The 26,758-nt window shown below is 37.1% G+C and overlaps 1 protein-coding gene and 1 pseudogene across 1 annotated transcript; both read right to left on the bottom strand.

Annotated features, from left to right (window-relative positions):
• Nucleotides 1-1,286: 1,286 nt before the first annotated feature.
• Nucleotides 1,287-6,179, bottom strand: LOC113067992 (adipocyte plasma membrane-associated protein-like). The gene is made up of 9 exons (XM_026240522.1): nucleotides 6,028-6,179; nucleotides 4,717-4,806; nucleotides 4,509-4,630; nucleotides 4,332-4,430; nucleotides 3,760-3,912; nucleotides 3,498-3,610; nucleotides 3,255-3,415; nucleotides 2,978-3,176; nucleotides 1,287-1,795 (listed from the first exon to the last, which is right to left on the bottom strand). The coding sequence occupies exons 1-9, from the start codon at nucleotides 6,177-6,179 to the stop codon at nucleotides 1,589-1,591; spliced, it is 1,296 nt and encodes a 431-aa protein (XP_026096307.1). The 3' UTR covers nucleotides 1,287-1,588.
• Nucleotides 6,180-6,905: 726 nt separating this feature from the next.
• The window catches only part of LOC113067985 (ras association domain-containing protein 1-like), a 35,832-nt pseudogene continuing 15,979 nt past the window's right edge, over nucleotides 6,906-26,758 (bottom strand).

Here is a 26,758-nt window from a genome sequence, read left to right as displayed (position 1 = left end):
TCTTAGAATTGCAACTTTATATACAATAAAAGCGAGTTAATTGTGAGTTTATATCTTCTACATTTTAAAATTCTAAAGTCTGAATTGTGAGATTAAAAATTGCGATTACCATTTCTTTTTTTTTTATCCCATAGCAGAAATAGGCTTGCATATGATAATGAATTACAGTAGTTTTAATGCACAATATACCTTATTATATAAAAATATTCTCTAACTTTTTCAGTTCCTGACACTTGCGTATGGCAGCGGACAGTCTGTGTTTGGACAGACATTTCACTTGAGTTCTATAACTAAAAGATTCACTAACTAGGTGCAAATATTGTATTTAGTATTTCATTATTGCCTTTTAAATGTTTTCTTCTCTGAGTTTTGTGTTTGATGGATGTCAGTCGTGAATGAGCCAAAGCTGTGGATCACAGCAGGTCTTTGATGAATCTGTGTATTTTTGGTTCTTTGAGGGAAATCCTGCGGTGGGCAACACAAACTTGTGGCGATGAGGGACTGTTTTACTTTCAGACTTCTACCTAACCTTCATCAATCTTCTGCTGTGACTGCCAATTTCTCAAATCAGCTAAAGTGACCGGAGCGGAGGCAGACAGGCATAAGCAGATCTTTTTCACAATATTTCAATACATCCGTTCAGTGAAGCACTTTCCAGTCTGTGATCAACAGGCCTGACATGTTTAATGATGTTTTGCACATAATTCTTTCATGATATTTGTCAGTAGCATTGCAATGGTTGCTGTGGACATTTGTCTTGTGTGTTTGATTGATAAAAGCATTATGAAATCATTTTTATTGCAGTGTTTTTATTTAATTTTTTTGCTTAATTTTATAACATTTATTCAGCTAAATGTAATTTTAAAAGTAGTTTAACTGCGTACAACTTGTGATTATTGTATGTATATATTATATATTCTTATTACAGTACGTTTTTAATTATGTGATTTTATATATATATATATATATATATATATATATATATATATATATATATATATATATATATAATCTCTTCAATATTTTTATTTATATTACCTTTTTATATATATATTTTATGTATTATAGTTCCTAAATATTACATATACTATCATTGCAATATATATTTTTGAATATCTTTATTTTATATATATATATATATATATATATATATATATACTGTATATATATAAACTAATTGCAAATGAGTTAATCTGTATATCCTACATACATTTTTAATATTTTCGTTTTTGTGTCAAAGTTCACTACCATCGAAGTGCAACATTATTTCTGTCTTTTGCATCACATTAGCATAAGAAAATGTTTTTTATTGGGAACAGCTGTTCAAAATGATCATATCTTACATTTCTAGTGCACGTTGACCAGTGCATTTTGCAGTTCAGAAAACCTTTATAAAACAAAACAGATTGTGGCACTAATACAGTTAAAACATCTGTGTTAGACCGATTATAACCAGACTTAAAGTCACAGAATTCACAGTTAGAACCTCATGTAGCTTTTTCACAAGACTGAGGTGCATTGTTAAAATGAAATCATTTTACATTCTCAGTGAAAGGTTATCAGAAGTCCCAGTTTTCCCACGTGTGAGTCAGCTCCACTCCTCCAGCACAGGCAGGAACGGCAGGTCAGTGTTGCCCAGATAGTAGTGCGTCCCCTGCTGGAAGACATCGCTGACGGCCCACGTGAGGCTGCCTGTGGGGTCGTGGAGGCTGTCGATCACCTCTCCGTCAGGCCCCAGCTCCAGAATCAAGCCGTACTTGGGCAGCAGAACATCATACCAGCCGAGAGGAACGAGCTGCAACAGAGTTCATGATCGAGATTCTAAAAGAAATACTGTTTTATGTTTTATCTTTGCCAGTTAAATCTGCAGTTGGTAACTTTTGACGCTCTAGCAGTTAATAAACAGAACTGCTTGTGTCTTGCAGAAGAACATCGTAGCCGGAACTACTTCTCTCTGTTTATGTCTATGAAGAATCACAAAGGTACTGGGTTACTCCGCCGCGGTACCCCCGAAGCAATCTAAAATAGTCCGAATATAAACACTTATTATAGGTGCACCCTAGTGATTCAGGACAAGCTAAAAACACGGTTTGGAAAATGGATTCATGGTGTACTCGCTTATTATATACATTTTGTACATTTTGAACACAAACAAAGTTACGGACCACAGCTCTGATTGGTTGTTTCTTACCGGGAGCGATGTATTTTCTGCAAATGGCAATAGGACCACTGGGAGGAGCCAGAGGAGCTTGATTTTTTCACAGATTATCTGTCTCATATTCTACTGTCAGGACATAATGACAGGTTTAATAAATATGTAAAAAATATATTTTTACAAAAGTTACCAACTGCAGCTTTAACAAGACAATATTTATTTTATTTACTATTGGTTTACTTCATGTACTAAAAAAACTAAAACTAAAATACAAACTATTATATAGATTATAATAAATGCATATAAATGACAAACTAAAAAGACATATTTGGCATAAATAGACATAGAATAACACAAAGTAATAAAGAAATACAAAAACACATTAAATGTGAAAATTATTTAGTAATGCATAATGCATAACTATTATGCTCAACTAAAAATAAAATCATAAAACTACCTGATATGAAATATATACTAATTCAAATAAAATAATTTGCTTTATTTTGTTATATATTTTAGTTCAGCTAGTTGCCATGCCATGCTAACATTTCAAATTGCCATTTAGTTCAACTTGAAGTACTAAAATAACTCAAAAACTGAAATAAATATTAGAAACTAAATAGACATTAAAAAACAAACACAAACAAAATGTACTAAAATTAAAATAAGAACCTCACCTGGGTTATTACATTCAATAAAAACTAAAATGATAAAAAAAAGTTAGCCTAAATAAAATAAATATCAAAATATGAATAAAAACTACAATAGTATCTCAGTGATACTAAAATAACTCTGAACCCCACATATTTAAGATTTACCCACCTTCACTATGAAGCGTTTAACAGCAGGATACGGACCAATCAGATCCAAGAACGGTGGGAAAAGCCGTCCTCTGAATCTAACAGTGGTTATGCCTACTAAAAACGTGCCGCGGTCACTGAGGCGGATGTTATCAGGGTAACCGATCATGTTGTTCAGGACCACCTCCTTGGTGCCCGCTTTAGGTCCTTTCAACCAGAACCTGAGAAGCAGGGAGAAAGTCTAAACACCATACTCTACCATCCTGATATATGGACAAATTTCATTTTCCAGCTCTTACTTAATAACATGTGCGATACTGGTTTCAGCCAGGAGCAGGAAGTCCTCATCAGGTGAGAAGGCAAAGCCGTTAGGCATGTAGAGAGAATCCAACAGCGTCCGAACACGGCCGGTCACGGGGTCATACGAGAGAAGCCGACCCAGACGGTTTGTCTCCAACACCTGCAGAGAGAAGCGGCCTTTAGTGCACGTGAACTTAATTCAACTGAAAGAAGTAAGATATGTTCGGTCGTCCCTCGTTCACCTCGTAACGGACGTGACGTCTTCCCCATTTACTGCTGGAGTCGGTGAAAAACACAGTTCCGTTTTTAGAAATCTCCAGACCGTTCAGAAAGCCAAAGGGAATCCCATCAGCTCCTTGTAGGAGGAATGTGGCAGGGTTATTTAAATATAATGCTTTTTTTTTATTTTAGTGAGGCCGATTTGTATAAAAATATAAAGAAGCAGCCTTATAGTAAACTGATCAAAGCAACCAAATTGCTGTGCAAAGCTCTTTTTTGACTGACCCTCTTTACTGGAATGTAGCAACGTCTTCTCTCCAGTCCAAGGGTCAACCTTGAACAGGCCCTGATAAGAGTCGGCCACGATAAGCTGTCCATCTCGGTCCAGTCTCAGACTATGTGGACGACCACATACTGGCTCATAGTCTGTACTCATGCCTATACAACCAACAACAACAGGACAACATGCTTGATAACAGAAAAATCTGAGTATCTGCTAACTGACAGACACATGCATTCTGCTTATCACTCCTTTACCTACATAATGATTATTTCAAATACAGTAAAATAAGAGAGAGGCATTAAACCTCAACATAAGGAATGAGAGCCTACTAAAATACATAAGTTATGCTCTAATGAAGACATCTGCATTCAAGATTCTTGTGAACAGCCAAGGCTTTGATAAAACAACACTTGAGTCTTTGTGAATCACTTCAGCATGTCTAATGTGTGATGGCAGCTGGGGGGGGGTCCAGCAAACGTCTCCGCGATACATATTCATCAAGCCACATGAAGTGCCTTACACAATGAAGCTGCTAGGATTCAGCCTGAATTGCACATGCAGTTTGCGGATTTACCACATTCAGGGATGTTTCGGCCCGTCTGAGTGATGAAAGTGAGGGATTCATTGCTGATTCTCCACAGCTTGCCGTCGACGGTGCCAGTGTAGATGTTTCCTTCAGAGACACAGTGGAGAGATGAGACCTGACTGCATTTCTCAAACCAAACAGATAAACGCACAAGACCAGGCTCACCTTTCTGGTCAGCCGTGAAAGACTCCGGGCCTTTGAGTTGACCGGAAAACAGCCGTCGACCTCTCTGTAATCGTGTGTTTACTGCCAGAGGACCGTCCAGAGCAGGCGGGGGGTCCTCGAACCTGGAAAACATACATCAGCGTGACATTAAACGTCACTGAAATCTCTTTGAAGATCAGTTCACTACAAGATTTGCAACGAGACTCACGTGTATGGCTTGGGATCGATAGGAGAGGGAATGAGATACACACCAACTGCAACTGCCAGCAATAAAACCTTTAGAGAACTCGTCCCTAACCTGTGGAAATGGGTAAAATGCTTTCAGACACTGTACAAAATATGGTATAATAAAAACTAAAAAACAAATAAAATCATTACAGTAGCAAAGACATCCCAAATCTTTTAAAAAATGTAAAACCTTAAAAATTATTACAGATTTACATTACACAAAATTAAAAAATAGCATCAACAAAACTATTAATCAAAATAAATTTTACTTTTTTTTATTAATTACATTTTATATTCATATAATAGCAATATTTATTTTTATAATTTTTATATTTAACTTAACATTGTGTTCATAAAAAATAATAATGACATTTAGGAATCACAAAAATGGGCTTTTTGGGATTTTCTGTAACACCAATTGTATGGCAGTGTGGTCAATATTATATTAATATACAGCATTATATTATATTATATTATAATGGTAAAAAATTTAAACAATATAAGAACAATAAATTACAGAAATCACAAATTAATAACAAAACAGTATAATAATAATATTAATAAAAAATTACATTTTTTTATTATTTCAATATTATATTATACATAATATGTTTTAATAATACTCAGTTAAATATAGTGATAATGAAAAACTGACTAAAATAACTCAAATATAATTTAAATATATTAAACTACATATAATGATCATTAAAAACGAATGCTGGCATTCAGAAATTACAAAATAATAACAAAAACAGTGTTACCAATAATATTAATCAAATTAAGTGTAATATTTGGTTATTCGATTATATTTATTCGATATATAATACCATGTTTATTTACATAAACATTATATTCAACTAAATATTATAATAAGACCTTTAGATGGTTTAGATGGTTATAACCACACAAAATGTCATAACATATAAATTCTGTGTGATTAGATTTTAAAGGCAGTCCAGACTCGCACGCGCTATCTTTCATTTCAGCACAGGAACATCTCATTATCAAAACTACATCAGAGGTTGTGAAATAATGTTTAATTAACACAAATGACGCTAAAGCACAATAGAAACGCGCTTTTTTTTTTTTTTACTAAATAACGCAAATAGTCCGCGACAGCTGACGGTTTTCACTTCTGAAGGGAATGTGAAGTAAACTACACTGAGGGTCTACAAGTGAACAACAGCAATGAAAACACCAGGTTTGTTTATCCACAGTGAACGTTTGCAGTGGCACTACGTCCAAGTCTTTTAAATACGATATTCGGTCTCTATAAATGGTGTAAACTTACATGCTTGCGTCGTGAGGTCTTTCTGAGAGTTGTATAAAGTTCAGCTTGTGTTCACGGACGCCACGAGAGAAGACGCGCTGCTCTCCGCGTGAAGTGTGCGATGAGTCACTGATGAAGACATCTGACACGGGTTCACGCAGAGGACACACCATTCACATGCTAATTCTGCTCTCACGTAAAACCTTACAGTTTAGTGTGATGTTTAAAGCCAGTAGATGAGCTGAAAGGTTGTGCAACCGCCATTGTATGACCTTTCGAGATAAACTGCAAGAGGGTTGCCTCTGTAAAGTGCGATGCATTTTCCATGGGTGGATTTTTTTTTTTTTTACAGATGACAGATGCTGTGAATTGTGAAACGTTTCATCTTTATTTAAAGAAAACTTCAACAAGAAAGGCCACGATTGGTAAAAACCCTCAAAAAAAAAAAATGCATGACATCTTGATTCTAACCATGCATATTTAATCAATAAATCTTAAAAACAATGTTTTTCCATTAATGCCATTTCTGGTGTCTTCTATATAATTTGACAAAATATGCATGTCACTTACAACTTTGGAACCAAATGAGATTTGTTGGCAAATGCAGAGTGTGTTTCATGATTTCAATCTCTAAATTATCTACAACAGCACTGGCCTGTGATGTCCTAAAACAGCCGTTAAAATATGCATGAATTAATATAACACATGCATGTAAATTGAAAATAAGTAAAGCAGTTCACTCACATCCATAACCCTTTACTACACAAGAATACAGTATAACATTCATTCACAGTCTTACTCTACAAACAAAAGCTTGTTTTATGAAAAAAAAAAAAAAAACACTAATCAAGTTCTGAAACAGCTTTAAGAAAAAAAAAATCTATAAAACATAACTGAGCTTCCACTAGATGCAATGCCGTTTTAAAACAGTGGAAGACAATAGGCATCTGATGAAGACTAATAAATCAAAATAAAAATAATTCCCTGAATTAAAACAAAGTGCACAAAAAGCATTTATAAGATTACTGGTCTTATTCCCCTGCAAAATCCTCCTCGATTGCATATATTGAGACTGTCGTGATGTAATATTCACACAACAATTACACTAATTACTCTAATTTATATTTACCCCAGTGTTTACAATTAAAGTTGCCCTGGTAAAACCATCAGACAAGATAGATACTATACTATGTAACCTCAGTTTACTGAGGTGTAAAACTGATTGCACCAGGCAATTTGCATCAAATTTAAATTAAATTATGTATTTTATCTAGATCTTTGGTTAGAGGTTATAAAACCGATAATAATAATAAAGAAAAAACTATTTTTTAAAAAAGCACACAATCTGTGTCTGAAATAATCAAATTGACACAGGTGAGACCTAAGACTGCAGAGATGTAGTTACAGCAGTTGACCACAAGATGCCGCTACCTGCGTGTCACAATAGACAACAATGTTGCAGTACCAATCAGAAAAACCATCATGCAGCACTAGCATACAGAAACAAACGTGGATACATATTAAAATCACCTACTGATACACAAGTATCATTCCAAACACCATCAAAAATGTCGACCTTGTGTGCTGAGACAAAGTAGCACTGTCTGCTTTTCTTTTACTGTACCTCACAACAGTAACAGTTTCAGCTACAATGAAGAAAAGCACGTGAAATTAACTTTTGGTACAGTAAATCAGATCGGTGTGATTACACGTATATATATTCACCAATCAAACTAGCTTAAATCACTATTTTCAGGCTGTAGCTTCAAAACAAACAATCTTCATTACTTGTATATTCAGTCATTTATCTTGAAGACATCCTCTAACGCATTTTCCAGGGTCGCTGATGATAGGCGAACAGCAAATACACCGTTCAATGATTATCTGCCTAAACTAGAGCTCAAAACTACCCATAATTTACTGTGGAAGACCATCTGACCCCAACAGACATCAGTCAGCTCCGCTCCAAACCCGCTGCATGGCACTTCCCGCATACTTTCCAACATCCTCTATGCTCCTTCGCCAACTTCCTGAATCCATTCAGTTCCAGTTCCAGCACTTCACCTGAGAATGCTTACTTTTAAAAAGGTTTTTATTTGCATTCATCCCTTCAGAGACTAGTGATTATGACTTTGCTTTAGTCCTCATTTCCTGTCCCTACTTCACCATATTCAATCTTCTCTTTCACAAACATGCGCTTACTGTCTGTCTGGTCATCACTTTGTCAACAGCACATCAACACTATCTTTGGTAGGGCACATTATGTCATCTGGTATTTAATATAATATAAAATAAAATAAATCCCCAGTCCCATCAGTTTCTGGTCGATAAGTATATTTGCCATAGAATAAGACTCTTTTACTAAAAAAAAAAAAAAAAAGTAAAATAAAATTCACCCACATAAATTAAAACAACAAACAAAAATATGTACAAACCACAACATCCAACAATTAAATAAAAACAGATCTGATTTACACATTTGCATCGTTCACAAGAGGTAAAAGAACAGAACATGAGAAACAACTGAAAGAGTGAAAGAGGGTGGATGGGTAAATATGGCACCTGAGGTGCATTCTGGGAGCTCAGTGCTCTGTTCTGAGTTTCTGAGAAGGGGTGTCCGCTTGGCACAGTGACACCTAATAAGTGTTCTTTACACACAGTGAGCACTAGAGGCAGCAGTGCTACAGTTCCTTCACATAAGCACTGGCTTTATCCCAGGCCGCCCGTCGCTCTCATGGCCTCCTCCAGTTTCTCTCTGTAGGCGTTGTAGCGATTGGTTATCGAGCAAATCTGGTCCTGCTCCTCTTTATCCAAGAAGCGGAGGAAGTTCTGCAGCTCGGGGATGGAAAAGGCGTCCCACTGATAAACGAGAGGAAGATGTGTGTCATGACATGTTTTCATTAATATAGGATTGTGATAGAAACCTAAAGCGAATGCTCACCAGGACTTCACCGGTTTGCTGCTCCTTCAGGACAAAGCTGAGCACATCTGTACTGGGTCCCGCCACCAGACGCAGGAAGAGAGGGTGTTCTTCCTCTGAGAGCTTACAGGTGTACACTGCACACACACACACACACACAGACACAACATTACCATCAGAGACAAAAACAACGCCAGGCAACAATAAAGGCCAGTTCACACCAACTATAATGTTTTAGGAACCATTCTAATTATTTGAGAACAGGGAAGACCGCAGTAGAAGAATAAAAATAACACAGAAGAATGACATCATTGAAATCTCTGGATCTTTTCAAGCTGATGAATGATAAAAACAATGACTTTTAAATGGAGAACTCATAATAAACATTGTTATTATTTTAATAGTTATTGTTCTTGGTGTGAATGTGTCTTCAGGGATCACAAAGGACAACTGATATACATTTTTTAACAGCAATGCTTTAAATTCATCGTTTTTGGTACAGGATCCAAACTTTAGATTTTTAAAAAAATGTTTTTAGCAGATATAACCATTTAAAGATGATGAATTAGAGAAACTTCACTGAGAGGGTTTAGCTAACAAAAAATACACTTTTACAAAATACACATTTTTTTAAATATTCTTTTAGGAGCTATAACCATTTAAAGATCGATTTTAGAAACAAAACTTCCCAGAGGTGTTCAGTATAAAAACTACCTAAGATCCTCTCTGAAAAGTTGAAAAGTACTTTCATGTCATTTAAAGCAGCTAAACTTTAAAAAGTCAGCCCTGAACCGGGTTCTCTTTAATAAAGAACTGACACACCTCAAAGAGGAAGACATGCTGCTGAATGTTGATCTAAGGCCAAAATTCACAGCAAAAACAAACTTTAAGCATGAAAAAGGAAGTGCAACACCTCATATCAAGAACAAAAGGTAATTCTCTAGAACTTCTGCGTTTACTTTAGCATTATGGGAGATTTCCTCCACCTAGAGTGTGCAAAAGGGCACAGACCTGCGTTTCTTCAGCCTTGAGGAATCTCTCATCTCACATCCTTCTGTCTCCGGCAGCGGTTAATCAGAGCAAGCAGGGCTGTTATTATGTCTACACTAATGCGGTTGATTCGTGGTCTTTTATATGCCACACTGCTGTGATATCACACATAAGGGTCTGTCTGTGAATGAGCTCTGAGGTGGGAGTTTATCAGTGTCTAACTGTAGCATTTCTTGAAGTTGTCTAGACGGGCTGTTTAAGATCTGGAGGGCCCCATTACATGCATTAAAACCAGCTGTAAAACCCAATCCAAACACAAAGTATCGCATATCTGTCTCCTAGAGTGTGCTGGAGATCTCCCATGGTGGTGAGACCTCATGAAAATACTCTGTCTCAAAAAATAAAAAATAAAAATCATCCCAGATGGCCTACTAAGCAAATATTCCCCCACTGGCAGCAGCACTTATTGGCTCCTACACACACTCCCTATAAAATAATTAAAGATGAGCGTTATTGCTCCCCAAAGTACTACGATGCTCAGTTCATCCAATAAATCAAGCAGAAGTGCTATTCAGTGCATCTGAATCAAATGAACCATGGCAGAAGAAATAGTTTTACATGAGTTTGCAGTATTATTTTTGTATTTGGATCAGTATTAAATGCAGTACATTAAAACAAGTACATTAGACAGTAGTCTAGAGAATATATTCAATAAAAAAAAAAGTGAAATCTTATAAATAATAAAAAAAATAACATGGATAAATTGATCATTTTGGGATTTACTTAAGACTCTTTTTGTAAATGATTTCCCTTTTTTAAATATGATATCCAGATTCTTTTCAAATTTCGAGCTATTTTGCCATTGCAGTCTGAATTGAATGAGAGAAGATAAAGCAGCAGTGCAAATCTGACTTTGCAGGCATATTGTTTGTATCTGAAGTGCAGTACATTGTTATATTTTATATAGTTATATATATATATATATAATGCCTGCATTTTAATCCATTTTGTTTTAGATTTGCAGTCTGAAGATAAAATACCACATAAAGAAAAATAAGACATAGACAAGACATCTTTCTGTTGCTTTCTGTATGCAAAACAAATGCAGACCAGTGTAGTCTGATTCATGAATGAATGACTCCTATGAGTCGGTTCTTTAAATGATTTGTTTCTTTCACATAAACCCTCACATTCCAGCCAGGTGCTTAGATTATGAAAGCAGGTACTTAAAATCAGTGAGCCATATGCGTGTCTGGTTTCCTGCTGTGTGTGTGACGTCAACGGGGGCTCAGACAGTGGCTGGTGTCCGTCAAAGCAGTGAGATGGATTAGAAACACTGACATTCTTACAGCAAAACCAATGCTGAGCTTCTCAGGAATCCACTGTTTGATGTATAAAGCCAAAAACTGTCCAAAATCAACTAGTCACTATTACTAAACTCAGTAGACGGCCATCCTGACCATTCCCCAGCTCAGAATATCCCTGTATGGCATTGAAATGTGGGGAAGGAGGCTGGTTTATATCTGCTAAAGAGCATTCAACAGCTGTTGTGTACGTGTGTTTACTACACTGGCATGGTGTATTGTTGGCACATACATGCAGAGTAACAGGCCTGTCCCGAATGTGTGAGCACGTCCATAAATACACGCGCATTCCTCAGATTGACCTATTTCAGGAATGCATCCGTTCCTGCCAAAACACATACTGTATGCACTAGGGGACCTGAGTCATTACTGTACGCACACACACACACACACTGATGCATTTTCTGCATTGGTGTTTGCGTCTCACCTTGGTCTTCTCTGCTGAAGCATTTGAACAAGGCGAACTTGGCGGGGTTGTCGGCCACGGTGAACTTTCTCAGCAGCGCTTCGATCACCTGTCGCGCCGTGTTGGTGCTGCTGATGTGCAGTGTGTTTATGGAGCCGCGCCGGAAGGTAAAATGCCTCCTGACCTTTGACCCCTCCTGCCCTGCCTCCTTTCACTGTGATGGGCCTCCGCAGGTCCAACTGCACCTTGATGAAGCCCTGTGTACATGCCGTTAGTATTCTGCAGGACAGAGACAGAGGACTGACGTTAGATGACAACAGCAAAGACATCATCTACTGTAGCGAAAATGCTACATTGCCATTTTTAGGATGCATTCAGAAAGTCTGATTAATTTCAATTAATTGTTTCCTTTCAGACAGTTAATTTTCAAAACACTGATTCATTTGTTCAGTTGTCAGTGCACTAATATTGAAGTCTTTTTTTTTTTGTTTTAGAAAAATACATGTACGCAACAGTTGTTTTTAAATACTTTTCATTCAGTTTTATCATATTTTGTAACAGTGTACATTACAGTATAGATTTATTTGTATATTTTAGATTCGTTTAAAGTAAGTTTGTGATTCAAACTGCATTCATTTATATTGCCCTTTATATAATACAGATTGTTTCAAAGTAGCTTCACAGTGATAAGAAGATAACAGTATAATCTAGCAAAGTTCTCCTATTATGAAACAAATACAATGTCAGCGTTGAAGCAGCATTAAAAATACAATATTGTCATTATTCCGCTCAATTTACTTCAGTGTTGATTCAATCACAGTTCTATCGCTGTGTTAATGTTATAAAGTTAATTAGTTGTGAAGTGGACTCAATTCAACTATAAAGTAGACTTAATATAAAATGAGGAAATAAAAATATATATATTATTATTATTAGGTGATTCCTTCTACTGTTTTCATGGAAAATAAATATTCAAATATTCAATAAGTGTTTCTCAGTAACTTGTAGTGTCATTAGCTGGGCAGCTAAGTATAGTTCAACTGTTTAATATGAGTAGCTTGTAGCTTGACAAGCTTCAGTTTCAAAGCATCTTCCTCAACGCTGGTGAGCATATCTTGCTGTGGTATCTGACTGTGTCCAGATGGAGCTCAGATTTGAGTTTCTTCTGTCTGTAAGCTCATTAGTTCAAACGGCAGCCGTGACTGCAGGCTACAGGCGAGACACGGGGGGTGTAATTACAGCTCACAACCTCCTCTGAAACTCCACCACACTGACACACAATCCTACTGAAACACAGGCCTGAAACCTAATGATCCAAGACACTGTGGACACTTAATGAGTAAGAGCTCGCATATGCTAGTACACAGTGTTCAGTTAAGTCCAGATGACACCGCTCTCTTGAAACATGTCCTGTCTGAGATCAGTATTTGTTAAAGAGCTAGTATTATCCAGACAGAAACAGTCCAGAGATAAGCAGCTGGGCTCTGAACGAAGGTACAGTGGTAAAGTCTGATGGCTGTCACATGGTTCATGAGAAGTCATGATAAAAAGATTACGACATGATAATGAAGATTTTATTAAAGCAACAATGATAATTAACTCTGAGAACATGAAAAAGAAAATATCTTGGTCTAAGAGTTCATAGAATTGCAATTTTCATTCATGTTGTGTATGTTTTTTTTATGTTTGTATCATTTGACGTCGATAAAACTCTTTATTAAAGGGCAATCATAATTCTGAGACAAAAATGTATATTAAAAATTAATGTCAAGTTTTCAGAAATGCAATATGTATTTATGTTTGTTACGTATGATTTATATATATATATATATATATATATATATATATATATATATATATATATATATTTGTACCATTTTAAAAATGTTTTGTTAATGACTATAAAAAAATTCAAATGGTGTAACTATTGAGCAAAAAATAATAAAACATTACTTAAGAAATACTGCAAAAAGATACAGCATCAAAGAAAAGATAGTTTTATATATGTGTGTGTCCTACAAGTTTTCTTAAGTTCAACCATTTGACAACCTGAAATTGTTTTGGGGTCATAACAGGGTTTTAGGGTCTGTAATATAAAAATATGATTTTGTATTTTAAGTTTATTTTTTCCATTAGGGTTAAGGTTAGGGTTATTATGAAACAAAAAAAACAATAATACATTTGACAGAATTTTATTTCTGGAGGGACTTGTGTGGTAACAAACACTTCTGTTAATGGGGATGGACTTTTGAATTCTAAAAATGATTAGCAATTAGTTTTTTACTGGTCTATAAGTGGATTATGGAGGTTCACCATTAACTCACCAGTGTCATTTTAAAGTGGTCACGTGACTCTGTGTTGTACTGCTCAACCTTGTGTCTGATCTCCTCGTAAGTGAGATGAGTGCGCAGCTCTTTCTCTTTCTCCACATCCTGGAACACAGAAACACAGACAGTGAATATAACACATTTAGCAAGCAGAAAGGTCAGCACATAGGTCAACCTCTCAGCTCATTTTGACAGCAGAAGAGGTACGACTCCAGTACTGCAGAATAATGAAGCCATTCAAATCAAAGGCTTCTTTGTCATGAGCCTATCCTGAAGTGGGAGCCACAACACCCACAACTCCTCCTACCTAGTGGCATTCATGTGTCAAATGGAGATAATCGCTAATCACAAATAATTGCTTTTTCAATGTTTTTATTTATAATTTAAAGATTAAATGCATCTTGTTCCTTGACATCCAATGACATGACCAAAATATGAACCCTTAGAGTGTTTATAATACTTTACTCTCCTGCAACAATACAGCCTTAAAAAGCTACAACTAGCAGAATATTGTATGAAACGTGTGCAGTGCACTCTGCTCTTACATGGTCATATCACCAAGAAGCTGATCTGCTTTCGTGAGCGCTCCAAGCTCAAATCAAAAGCACAAAGGCCCCTTATAAGGGAACAGTCCAGGGCTGAAGTGAAGACACGTTGACGGACAAGGGCCCTCTCAGCTAACAGAGTCCAGAGGCTGAATACCGCGAACTGTTAAAGACAGTCATAATTCCCCTCCTGCATGGGCCAAGACTGCCTGGAGTGTTTGCAATAACAGGTGGTTTTGTTTTTTGCATGCATTGTTCTTGAACTTTACAGTGCATGACTCAGGCTGTTTTCATACCCAGAAGACATCTACTTAAAGGCTAAACACCTTTTTGAATTCCTAAGTTTATAATAAAGCCCTAAAGCTCTGAGAATGAACATGTTACGCTACTTTGCTGCTGTAGTATTAATGATATGGAAACTACACATCTTCAAAAAGTCTCTTTCTATGCAAGGTTCAGTGTTCCATTAGTATAACATAACTAAATACCTGTAAGTAAATAACTATTAAACCATATTTAAGCTTATCATTCTCAGAAAGTTATTTTCCCATGGCGAATGCTAAAGCACAACATGCTAAAGCCCTCTCCCGTCTATAAACCGATCATTAAAGCAATGCTGATAACATCTAGTTAAACCTCACTAGTGAGACTAGTCAACTATTCTGAACCATCTCTAGTTAGTATGAAATAACAGTCCAAATGCTCGTAAATCCATTTCTGGTGCTACTTTGCTTTAGTAGGGGTTGGTTACACCCTTCACCTGACCTTAACACCCTCATAGCTCTGAATGGGGGAATACTAAACCGATTAACCCAGTAACAACTGCTTAACTAGTGGATTAATCAGATATCTTATGGACGAGACTGCTTCGGACAGGGTGGCTTGTGATATCTGAGAAAAAGAAAGTTTGAATAAATCAATAAATCTACTGTATAGTGATTTCACAACCAATCGTATAAATGAGACCTTATGATAAAACAAAATTGCAATGAAAAAGCTTAGTCTTTCCAATACTTTGGACGTGCCAACTGTCACACCAAAAGATTAATCACTTCACCATCCCAACACAAATGTGAATGGAAAACAATACTCCTCAGACATTCCTAATAAAGGATTCAGTCACGTGTTCAGATCAGACCAATTAACTCAACCAAACACTCTTTGATGAAGTCACGACTACAAGCTGAGAGAGCCCATTAAATTCCTCTTCACCACAATAAAAACTCTGTGCTTTATAAACGAGGGGCTGCTGAATGCATGTAAGGGATCACAGCTTACCATATAAGCTTGTGCCGCCTATGGGTTCGGTGATGTGGTCTCCATCATCTCTCTGAGGGTTGTTCATTAGCCAAGCTGAACCGTGCATGTTGGTCACGTAATCTTTGACTGGTGCCCACAAAGTAATAGTAAGACTTAATCCCCCAACAAGGTCTTTCAACAATGTCTTTGTCAAGGTACTGTTGATGTATCCTTGGGAAAGTAGACACTAGCAATGTATAAAGAACTAAACCAGGAAAGACAGGGTTAACACGGATGCCTCTGCACAGTGGAGCATGACAAAGGCAAAATAAACACTAAACCGATGAGGTAATGCGACGGAAAAAGCAGCTCTATCTCCCTTGTTGTAAGGATTGTGGAGCAACACATTGAAAGAGGACAGGGAACAAAAAGAACAGGTTAAAGGTATCCTTGAGGACCGACTGGTCCTGCTTTACTTGTCGAAAAATCAATCAAGGTTATTTTAAAGGAAAATTAGTCAAGATAAAAAAAGGGAGAAAGTAAACTTCACTCTGTATGCCCCATGAGCTGATGGTGTGGCATGTGGTAATGTCAGGTTTTCTGTTCCTCGTTTTGAGTCATGTGCTAGCCGAGTTCTGTCACACTTGCTGGTCATGACATACTCAACGTAAAGGGAGCAGGACACACGAAGTGCGATCTGACTGGTTTTTTCAGGGGCAATCCTATCTGAAAACTGAACTGACTTGTGCAGATAAAGCACTTGATATCATCTGAACTACTGAAAGATAAGTTAGACGAGTGTGACAGTCAGAAAAACAAAAGTTTCAGCAGACAAGACAAGACAACCGAGAGACAATTTTCTTTTTCTTTTTTGCAGAACTTTAGCAGGGGATTTCTGGGCAGACCTAAAATGACTGCACTCATCATGCTTGCCAATGTAGACTGATGTGCAAGCTGCAATAAAACACCCCTTTCTCATTCCCCCTACCCCACAGGAAGTCCCTGGCCACCACACCTTTCCTCCCCAACACATTCCTCAGCTAATGGAGTTGCTGTAGTGAGCAGTAGAAAAAATAAATCAATATCCTTATGCAAACCAAAGGCTGGACTCACTGGGTGATTGTCTGACAATCAAAGCCATAAAAATGACCATTCTGTGTGGCTTCCTACTCAGCGGGACAGTGGGCAGACTAAACTGCATGATGTGATTCTAGAATAGTCAGAACTCCAGGGAGGTTTACACAGTACAGGAAATCATGGCCAACAGGAATAGAGAAATGGAAACCACCAAGGAACTTGTTGCAAGCAGGGTGAACAGTCACGGCAAAGCTCATCAACTAGTCACATTTATGAAAACACTTCCTTCATGTTGTGAAACTAAAATATTTTGGAATCTTTGGGTTTAACAATTGGATTTACAAGTTAAGTAACACTGAGTTGCATAGCTCAAGGCACAGATATAATGAATTTTCCACCTTCAATTCCATCTTGCGCACAGTCACATCCTCCCAGCTTTCAAAGTATACTCAACCGTGGATGAGCACGGATGGACCTACTTAATACATCTACTTGACTCATACGGTCAGTGAATGGCCAATGTATACTTTGGTCGTAATGATCATCGTTTTGCTTCTGCAAATCTCTGTAAGAAAATGACTAGTGTTCAACCAATATAAAGGCATTGGCGATATATCGGCAGATATTTGGTATTTTTCAAATATCGGCATCGGCCGATAAGTTTTTCTGTTTGGTCGATGTGTTTGAGGTGGGACTTTTATTCTGATAACGTTCTGTTTATTTTGACAACAGTTCTGTCTAATAAGATTAAAAGTCAAACAAAACGGTAAAACAAAAGAACTAATTTATACAAAAGCATTACAACGATTGCTTTTATATTATATGAATAATATTAGCAATAGAAAGGCAAACATTTTAATACTTTCTCATTTGCAATCAGCATTAAGAAAATACGCATTTATTTAATTTAAACAAATCTTTGAATGACTAATGAATATTTAATTTCACAAACCTTGCAAACTTAGTCAAATCCAGCTGTCAGATCTTGTGAAGTGTGCATTTTTATCCAGCATGATAGCGCGTCCTCTGCGTGATGGTCAGTCCGTGTTAATTGAATTCTTTAAACTTTAAACGTGATTTCAAATTATGTTGCGCTTTATCCATTTGCCCACTGTCATATTTATGTCATTTTCACTGTGTGCTGTATGTAAAATGAGTGTTACCTTGGCTTTATTTGAAAAATATGATTCCCAATGCACACAAACTTCCCAGAATACTGAGTGCCCTGTTGGTTACATTCTTTTTAATTATATTTTTTATTAAATATTTATTTATTTGTGAAAATATATATATCGGCTATCAACCCCCCCATTTTCCAAGATATCGGCATTGGCTATCAAAAAACTAATATCGGTTCACCACTAAAAATGACCCACAACTACATCCATGTTTTACACTCATACTAAGAATAGCCTGTTTTGAAGCTTCCATGAGTTTTTTGGGGCTTTCGCAACCAGTATAATTCATGAGGTTATCTATCCACGTTGTTCTATGACTCATAGGATCATTCATTATGAGTACTATAACATCACCTCAAAAGGGAATACACGCATATGCCTCGAGTCATTACACCCATCAGACTTTGTCCTTTAACCCTCAATGTTCTCCTAAACTTCTCCTCCCACAAATTACAGTTTCATAACTCTGTTTATGTCTAAAAGGAACACCAAGGGAACAAGAAAAAGTACCGCCATATATATTACGCAAGCCAGGCGTGCTTAAATGGTACGAGGTATGTGAGGAACCTGGAAAATATCTTTCATCTCCACTGTTGCTGTTCTCCACAGAAAGGCCAACGATAACACAAGAACCCCACAAGGACTCTTACAAGCTGATTTCACTGGAAAGCTTGACCGATGCCTTCCAGCAATTTCCATTCTGACTTCACAAAACTCTGCAGAGATAGTAAACTGTGACTGACAGTTTGGTTTCAAAGAGTTTTCAACCAAAGAATTAGGGTCATCCTAGACCATATTAGTAGGTACTTCGCAATATTCCCAAGAAGGCATCTCTGTCTGACTTAGGAGTCATGGGTAAGCTCCAAAGATTACTGATAACATAAGATAAGAGCTGAACCATAAAACAGGGTGTGGTTTGTTTTGCTTGCAACTAAAGACAACTCTACACTGTAAAAAAAGTCTGTTGCTTTTTCTCAGAAAGAAGACTCCTTAAGAAAAGGAGGAACTTGAGCCCTTCACAGACCAAAAGGACTTGTTCTTCCTGCACACTACAGGCTGAATATGATCCGGGGTTGATTCACACAGAGAGGAAGTGGAGCTGACTCACCGTGGCGGCCCGACTGATCATAACAAACCTGTCAGGCCAGCATTCACTGAGCTCAGAGACCATTGAAACATACCCTCACTGTACTACGTTGCAGGTCATAATTCTTAGGAAACCTGCCCACTCAACAGAGCTATGGGGAACTGTGAGAGAGAAAGAGGAAAAACTTTCAAACTTCATGGCTGGTGCTCATCTGTTTGCGATTGATGGAATGCAACACAAAGCTGAAATATGAAATCACGAACCAGAATATATCCAGTGACAAATCTGCTATACTCAGTAATAAATGTAGGCCAAATGGGGGAATAGATGACGTCAAATAGGCCTCTGTTAGCCCTTCAGAGCCGTGTCCAGTTAATTTGTAGTTGGAGAACAAACAGAGTCTTTCAAATTTATCATTAACAGGATGTCCTCTCTGCACACGATTGCTCGGGATTAAAATGAACCCAGTGTGGAGGGTTTTAACTAAGAGTGTACAAGATCTGGCACAGTCATCTTATCATAACCTAGCAACAAAAACAAAACAAAAAACAGCAAGATTGTGCACTAAAAATGTTGTTAATCTAACACAAAAAGATCCTGATATAGCTGGGACAATAAGAAGGACCTTTGTTCAAAGAGACATACGATACATTTACAGCACTGTTCAGCGATGATGTCATACCTTACGAATAATTTCAAAGGAAGACATAGAATGAAAGCAGCTGAGATCAGATGTGACACATGCCAGGTGCAGTCATGTGACCCGTGCACTCGGAAAATTATCCGGTTTCAAACTCACATTCACCAAACCTTATCTCTGCATGGGTGTGCGATGTGGGTCTGTCTTTTCTAGTGTATGACTTCATTCAAACAACTGGACTAACATGAAAGTTATATATACAAACTGATGTCAACAGTGATGAAAGGACTGAAGGCCATTTTAGGTTTTAAAATGACAGAGATAATGGAAACTGCAACAAACGTTCAACCAGATTAAGGTGCATGAATAAAACTGCCATCGGTTAGATCAAATTAAATCCAGGAAGCGACAACCCTTGAGGAAAACTGGAGTCTAAGCTTGTTTCCTGATGGATCCATATCTCTAGGTGAAAAAAAATACACAGATCTTTAACAACACAGGCTTTCTCTGAAATTAAAAATGACGTACGTCATCATGACAACTGTACATGGGCCAAACCTTAACAAAATAAAGAACCATTCTAGTTGTAATACCACACAACATGTCATGTTAAAGCAAAGACTGTTGTTAATATGTAGCAGCAGGGACTTTGAGACTAGATTTATTGCTCCAATTCAATGTCAAGGAGAACATTCCTTTTGCTTAAAAACAACTGCTGCTTGATTTTGCATAGATTCAACAATTAATTCCCAAAGCATGACATGACTTGGCTGAGGTTTTGCGTGACATTCAGTCGATGATCCATAACAGCGAGACCAAGAAAGAACCACCTTCATCTGGCCTTATCTTCCTCTTTACTATAATTACAGCTCTTCTCTTGAGAAACTGCAACCAGATGCTCTACATGTGGATCCACATGAGCCTAACAGAGCCGTGACCACAAATAATGAGAGGGAGAGAGTGGGATGTGCATGTCTGTAAACATCAACTTTTGACCCATTTTCAAAGCTCGAAGATAAATCAAAAGTCTCTCTGACACTCAAAAGCAATCGGTCTTGAAGCTTTAATGGATGCATTGACATGATATGTAACTACTTATGCTGGTGTAGAGTTTGGGTAGGAGCTCTGTCATCAAAGGCAGCTTGTAATAGGCAACTGGAGACAAACACCTGGATGATAATCAAATACTCCTCCATGACGCACAATGCTACTTTGTGGACTAATCAGATCAAGTGGCGATGCTCTCTTTGGCTGTGTTTAATACCTGATAAACAAACTTACTGGCCTACAGGAGCCTTGTAATCTGTTGCTTCCCTGAACAATCCTAAAATAGTGAAAAATATTTCTTCAGACCTCTGTGAGACTCTTGCATGGTTTGATTTCTTCAAAATTCAGGTTTGTGTAAAGCAGGATCTGAAACCACTCAACCCAGTCGATCTGTTCATGTAACACAAGTGAATTATTCAGCGATGACAGATGAACAAACAGTGGAATTCTTTCCATTCTGTGATGCAAGGGAATATAACAAAACATGAACTCAGACAAAACAGAAGCACAAAAAGAGAGTTTGCATGGTATGAATGGAGCAACATGTAGCTCAACGTACTATGTCTGGAGAAAAATGTGAAGTTTTTCGCTGCACAACTGCAGTATAAAGAGCACTTCACAACACCTTCTCTAAACAGTTCTTAACACTACTAGCGTTTTTTATAGAACATGTTAAGGTCACACAGCTCAAAATAATTTTTTTTTAAAATAAATTTAATTATAAAAATGCATAGCTTGCATTCACTGAAATCAAATGTTTACAGTACCAAAAATATTATTAAATGAGTAAATTCTCATTACTAGATTACTTCATTTACTACACTACTTTGAAATACAGTATTTGAATGTTTTTCTTTTATTTTAGCATAAAGACAGTACAACATACTATAATTATATTTTCTCCACTTTGAGAAGAAAATTTGCTTAATCGTTATGAAATAATGGCCCTAAAACAGGCTTTATTATTATTTTGGCATATTATTAGTTTAAAAAAAAAACATTATTTATTGCAACAGTATAATTTTAATAAGGAATTTTGGAGTGAAATGGCATGTTTCTGACAGTTTTTGTGAAATGTACAAAGTCAGGCTTTAGTCAGATCTTGTTAAATCAAAGTATCTGCCATAAATGGTAAGATTATTTATTATAAACGGTCAAACTCTGCCATAAGACCTTCGCAATGCAGCCTATTAATCCTTATTTTAAGTGCTAAAGCTTTTGGTGGTCCATTCAAGAATTTTACATAACTGTGGAAAATGTTTTGCCAATCTATAAATGTCTATTCTGGTTTGTTTGAGGAGATATGGGTAGTGTTAAATAAACATTTAGTTCCAGTTCTGTGAATATTATCGTCTCTAGCACGAATATTCTTCTCTTGGCCGCTCGGTCTGGATTTACAACAAGCAGGCGTCTATGCAGGATTCGTGTAAACTCAGACTGGAGTCGGCAAAGGTTTGCATTAACATCCTTGAGATTTAGATTTATCTTTCTGAGTGTGGCCGACATGAAAGTCTTCATCTAATGCTCACTAAGTGCATGAACTCCTGCAGCTACCAGACGCAATTCACATTATCAACGTGATTACCGATCCACATCATTTAACCGATCACCTGATCCCTAATGATGAATTGAAGTTATGACTCTGAACACTTTGATCAGTATCTGACGGCTACAACATGCCAAGTGGAAATCTTAGGATAAACCTGGAAAAGCGTTAAATAATGGATGAGAAACTTTAACAAGAGTTCAGAGCTAAGTTTCTTTGTGCATTCTGCACCTATGTTGGCAAAGCATGTGAATATTCAAGGCCATTGACTTCAATGCTGTTCTGAGTTATAAAAGCAGCCTGCGGACTGTAGATAACGTCTGTCTTTCTTCAGCACTGTCGGGCCTTTTTCCCTACACTGTCCAAAAAGCAAAACTGTCTGAAAGCCAGGAAAACTGTTTTAGCAACTTCAACAATGCAATTCACATTCTCTCTCAGTGTAAAGATAAACGGCTGCTTAAAAGGATTGTTTTCCCAAAGATTAATATTCTGTAATAATTTACTCACCCTCAAGTTGTTTCAAACCTGTGTGAGTTTCTGTCTTTGTTCTGGACAAAAATATATTTTGAAGAATGTTGGTAACCAAACAGATGATAGTATTACCCTTCATACTATGGAAGTCAAAAGCAACCACTTACTTTTTGTATACTGATATTCTTTAAAATATCTTCTTTTGCGTTTAACAAAAAAAAGAAAAAAAGAAACTCATACAGGTTTGACAATAAACCATAAATGTTTAAACTTCACCTGTACTGCATTCTGAATTTAAAATGAAGTCAATTAAACGATACAACAAACCAACCCTAATGTTTTAAGTAGCTCAGCTACAGCAGAACTGAGCGCTGTGTCCCACAAACCCCCATGATCCTGCTGTTTTGTACGCCTGCCCCAGCAGCTGTTTCCCAGGGTCAGTGCATATGTGGCTTGCAAGAGCTGACAAAACAGATGAAGTACATATCTGCTCCGCTTAAATGTTGCACACACATTTTGTAGATACTAAGTATCTATTTGTACCCTGCACATACTTTGAAGTGCCCTTCTGAGAAAAGCCAGATTTTGGGTTAGCTTTGCCGATGGTGAAATAGTTTGGAGGGGGCTTCTTTGTCAGAATGAAGTAACAGGAAGTGAGCTATAGAAATGTGTTGGGCTGTTTAAGGAACCGACTCATTCCTTTTTGAGCAATTCCTTCTACAGATGCTACTTCACACGATGTATGGTCACCATTACAAACCGCACGTTTAGCCTGCACATTCTAAAAGCCTAGAAGAATTTGATACGTCAAACCTTTATAATGGTTACAGACTCAAATCTGGTGACCTCTCCTGGTTTCTTCTAACTACAGAATAAAACTTTAAAGTATAAAGGACTGAATTGTAACGTTCTCACTTAGCTTGCTGCAATGCATCCCGAGATTATTTTACTTTTTTTTTTACTTGCTCTGTAAAGGCAGATAATCTTTGGCAACAAGCATATGATGCCTTAATGTAGGCAGCTCACTAGGTTTCTTAACAGAGCCCTAGAAACCCACTAAAAAAAATCTGCAACAGTTTCCCCCTGGAAAAGTGAAGTCACATGACAACATTAACTTTGTGAGAACTTCTCTCCGCTGACATTTTTCTCACAATCGGCTAATAGACAGAAATGTGGGGGTGATATTGTGAATCTCTTCTCTTTGAGACCCCCCTTACTGTCACACATGACTGTGTAGAGGCCATATCCAAATCACATGTGGTCAGTCACACTGGTTAGTTTTTTCAGTGACTGAGACAGGCAAGAAAACTGTGAAATTATGAGCAGTTGTCTTTGATAGGGGCATGAGGATGTCAGCCAAATGAGAAGCCTGAAAAAGTTATTGAACAAAACAGCTTTCATGAGCTGTGAATGGCCTACTCCAGCATAACTTCGAAGCCATGACGGCATGACGTAATGCTTTTAAACAAACCAGAAGTCACAAACAATCAAATAGTTCCCTAAATAAAGATAATATGTATAGTAAAACAAAACAAACCAGTGTTTAGTGTGCAATGCTGTGCTAAATCCATCCTGTGTCATATTATGTCCATTCACTGTTTGAAACAGTGCTTCCTTAATAAAGTCTGACACAAAAGAGCCATTATCTTAAGGTCATAAACATCAAGGACATGCCTGATGGGATACTGCCTCATACTGTGACATTCACGTATGCAAAAAGTTAAATAACAGTGAGATATGCAGTATGGATGGTCATGAATATGGTTAAACTCAGTTAATGATTGTTCAAAACACCATTCATGAATCATAAGCTCTGAGAGTTTTATCAAAAATTTTAAAAGGAACAGCAGATCCCACCTGGATACCAATAAACACTATATATTTAATAGCCTTCATATGTATACATATTCACATAGATTATAAATCTGAAACAGAAACTACAACACATGGTTGTTCCATTGTAGCAATTTGGCACTAAGGCTTCCATAACAAACAAACAAAGTATTAAACACATTTAAATAAATAAGTTAGATAAGCAAGCATGTATGTATATAATGTAAATATATTTACCTTGAGGTTCGTGGGTTTAACCGACGGCTTTTTGAACAGGGAAGTTCTTGCAGTGAAAAAATATTCCTCTGAATCCTCTTCCAAACTACTGTATCCACTACTCATGGTGCTCGTCCACGACATTTGAAGAGAAACTGTGACACATCCAAAAACAAGTTTTATATGCGCGCATAAATAGTATTGTATGATAAAGTCAAACGGGTTGGTGAGCCAACGCTGCGAAACGTGAACACGAGTCACTGACGCTCCGTAACCATCGGCTTTATTGCTCCCTAAAAGACGAAACAGTCGGCAAATCCCAAATACACTTTTTCGTTTCTGGTTAAATACGTTATATCTGTAACTAATAAACGTATGAAGAGTGAAAACACTATAAATACTTTAAACCACACAGAAACCGCGCCCGATCGAGTCCTTCCCTTCAAACTAAACTGAGTTCAATACTGAACCGGAGCGGCTCGCTGGAAGAACACACCCACAAACACACACATCAAAATGAGAAACAGTTTCTCATACATTGACTCCTGTTGCGTCCCCTACCTGCGTACCTGATTATTGTTCATTTCAAGTTTCATAAACGGAGGGGGTGATATGATCAAATAAACCAATAATAATAATAAAAAAACATTAATATATTATTAGTAGCCTAATAATCAGCACAAACAATTCTTCCGCCGAGAAAAATAGTCCATTAGTCTGTCTTCGGTATTGTTGACATGCAAAGTACAGCTGCGGCTTGGCGTATTAATACAGAAATCAAATTAAGGTCGGCGGGAATTTTATAACGGCTTCGAGCGCTTGTCATCCATTCATTGATAGTTTTAACTTTCTGCTGTAATAATGTTATTTCTCTGCCTGAAGAGTATACTACTACTGGAAATCAAAAAAAAAAAAGTAAGTTCACTTACCTCTATAAGTATGCAACATACAGAAGCAAGCTTTCTTATTTTCCTTCTTTGAAACATAGCATGGACTACTTCCCAAGTTGGTGCAGGCCTACCATCTGAGCTAAAAATATAGGTTTGGGGCATTTAATACAAGGCAGTACGCCCATATGAAAGGGTGTAGCTGTGGACCAATGCAAACATGAGTCCAACTGTGTAAAAGTGGAAGACACTTTGATGACAGACTTCTGTAAAAGATGTGTGCAAGTGTGTGTATCATAGCAAGGTAGAACTGGGCCCGGTGAGCTAAACTAGCATGAGAACGACAACATTGTGATCACACTTGTGATTGTTAATTAACATGTTTGGACAACAACCTGTGACCATGGTCACAGAAAAAATATGGGTTACCACCACTTTTACAACTTCTCACATTTCAGGTCATGTGTTTAAAAGTAAAGTTATCTGATCAGTCAGTTATGAAGAGCAAACTTCCATGTGGAAACTGCTAACCAGTAAAAAAAATTAACCCACCCAACCAATGACAAATTACAAGCCTCATTTTTATGACTTTGTGTTGGACATAAGGTCTGGTTTTGGCTTTACTCCACAAGCAAACCAATCACTTCTGGGGTTAGGCGCTCTTTGTAATTTATCCAAAGATGTTGGGTTCCACTTTTCTCCAGATCATAGATATCTGGAGAATTAGAAAGTTGTCCTAAAATTACACATGTAAGTTGTAGCACATGTAACTAGTTCTTGAAAAAAAGCAAACTATTGTTATATTATATATTCAGAAGAGCACAGCATTTATGATATCCTAAGCAAATTTTCCACTAAACCCATGACAGCGCATCTGGTTTGGCTTGCATTATCCGTCAGGCGAAATTCATTACTGAAACCACCACCAAACAGTTTTTATATCAACTTCTAAGAGCTCCAATCCAAAAGAGCACACTGT

The sequence above is a fragment of the Carassius auratus genome, chromosome 4 (assembly GCF_003368295.1).
Source record: "Carassius auratus strain Wakin chromosome 4, ASM336829v1, whole genome shotgun sequence".
Lineage (NCBI taxonomy): Eukaryota > Metazoa > Chordata > Actinopteri > Cypriniformes > Cyprinidae > Carassius > Carassius auratus.
The sequence above is the reverse complement of the archived record's forward strand: the minus strand, read 5'-3'. Positions and strand labels throughout refer to the sequence as shown.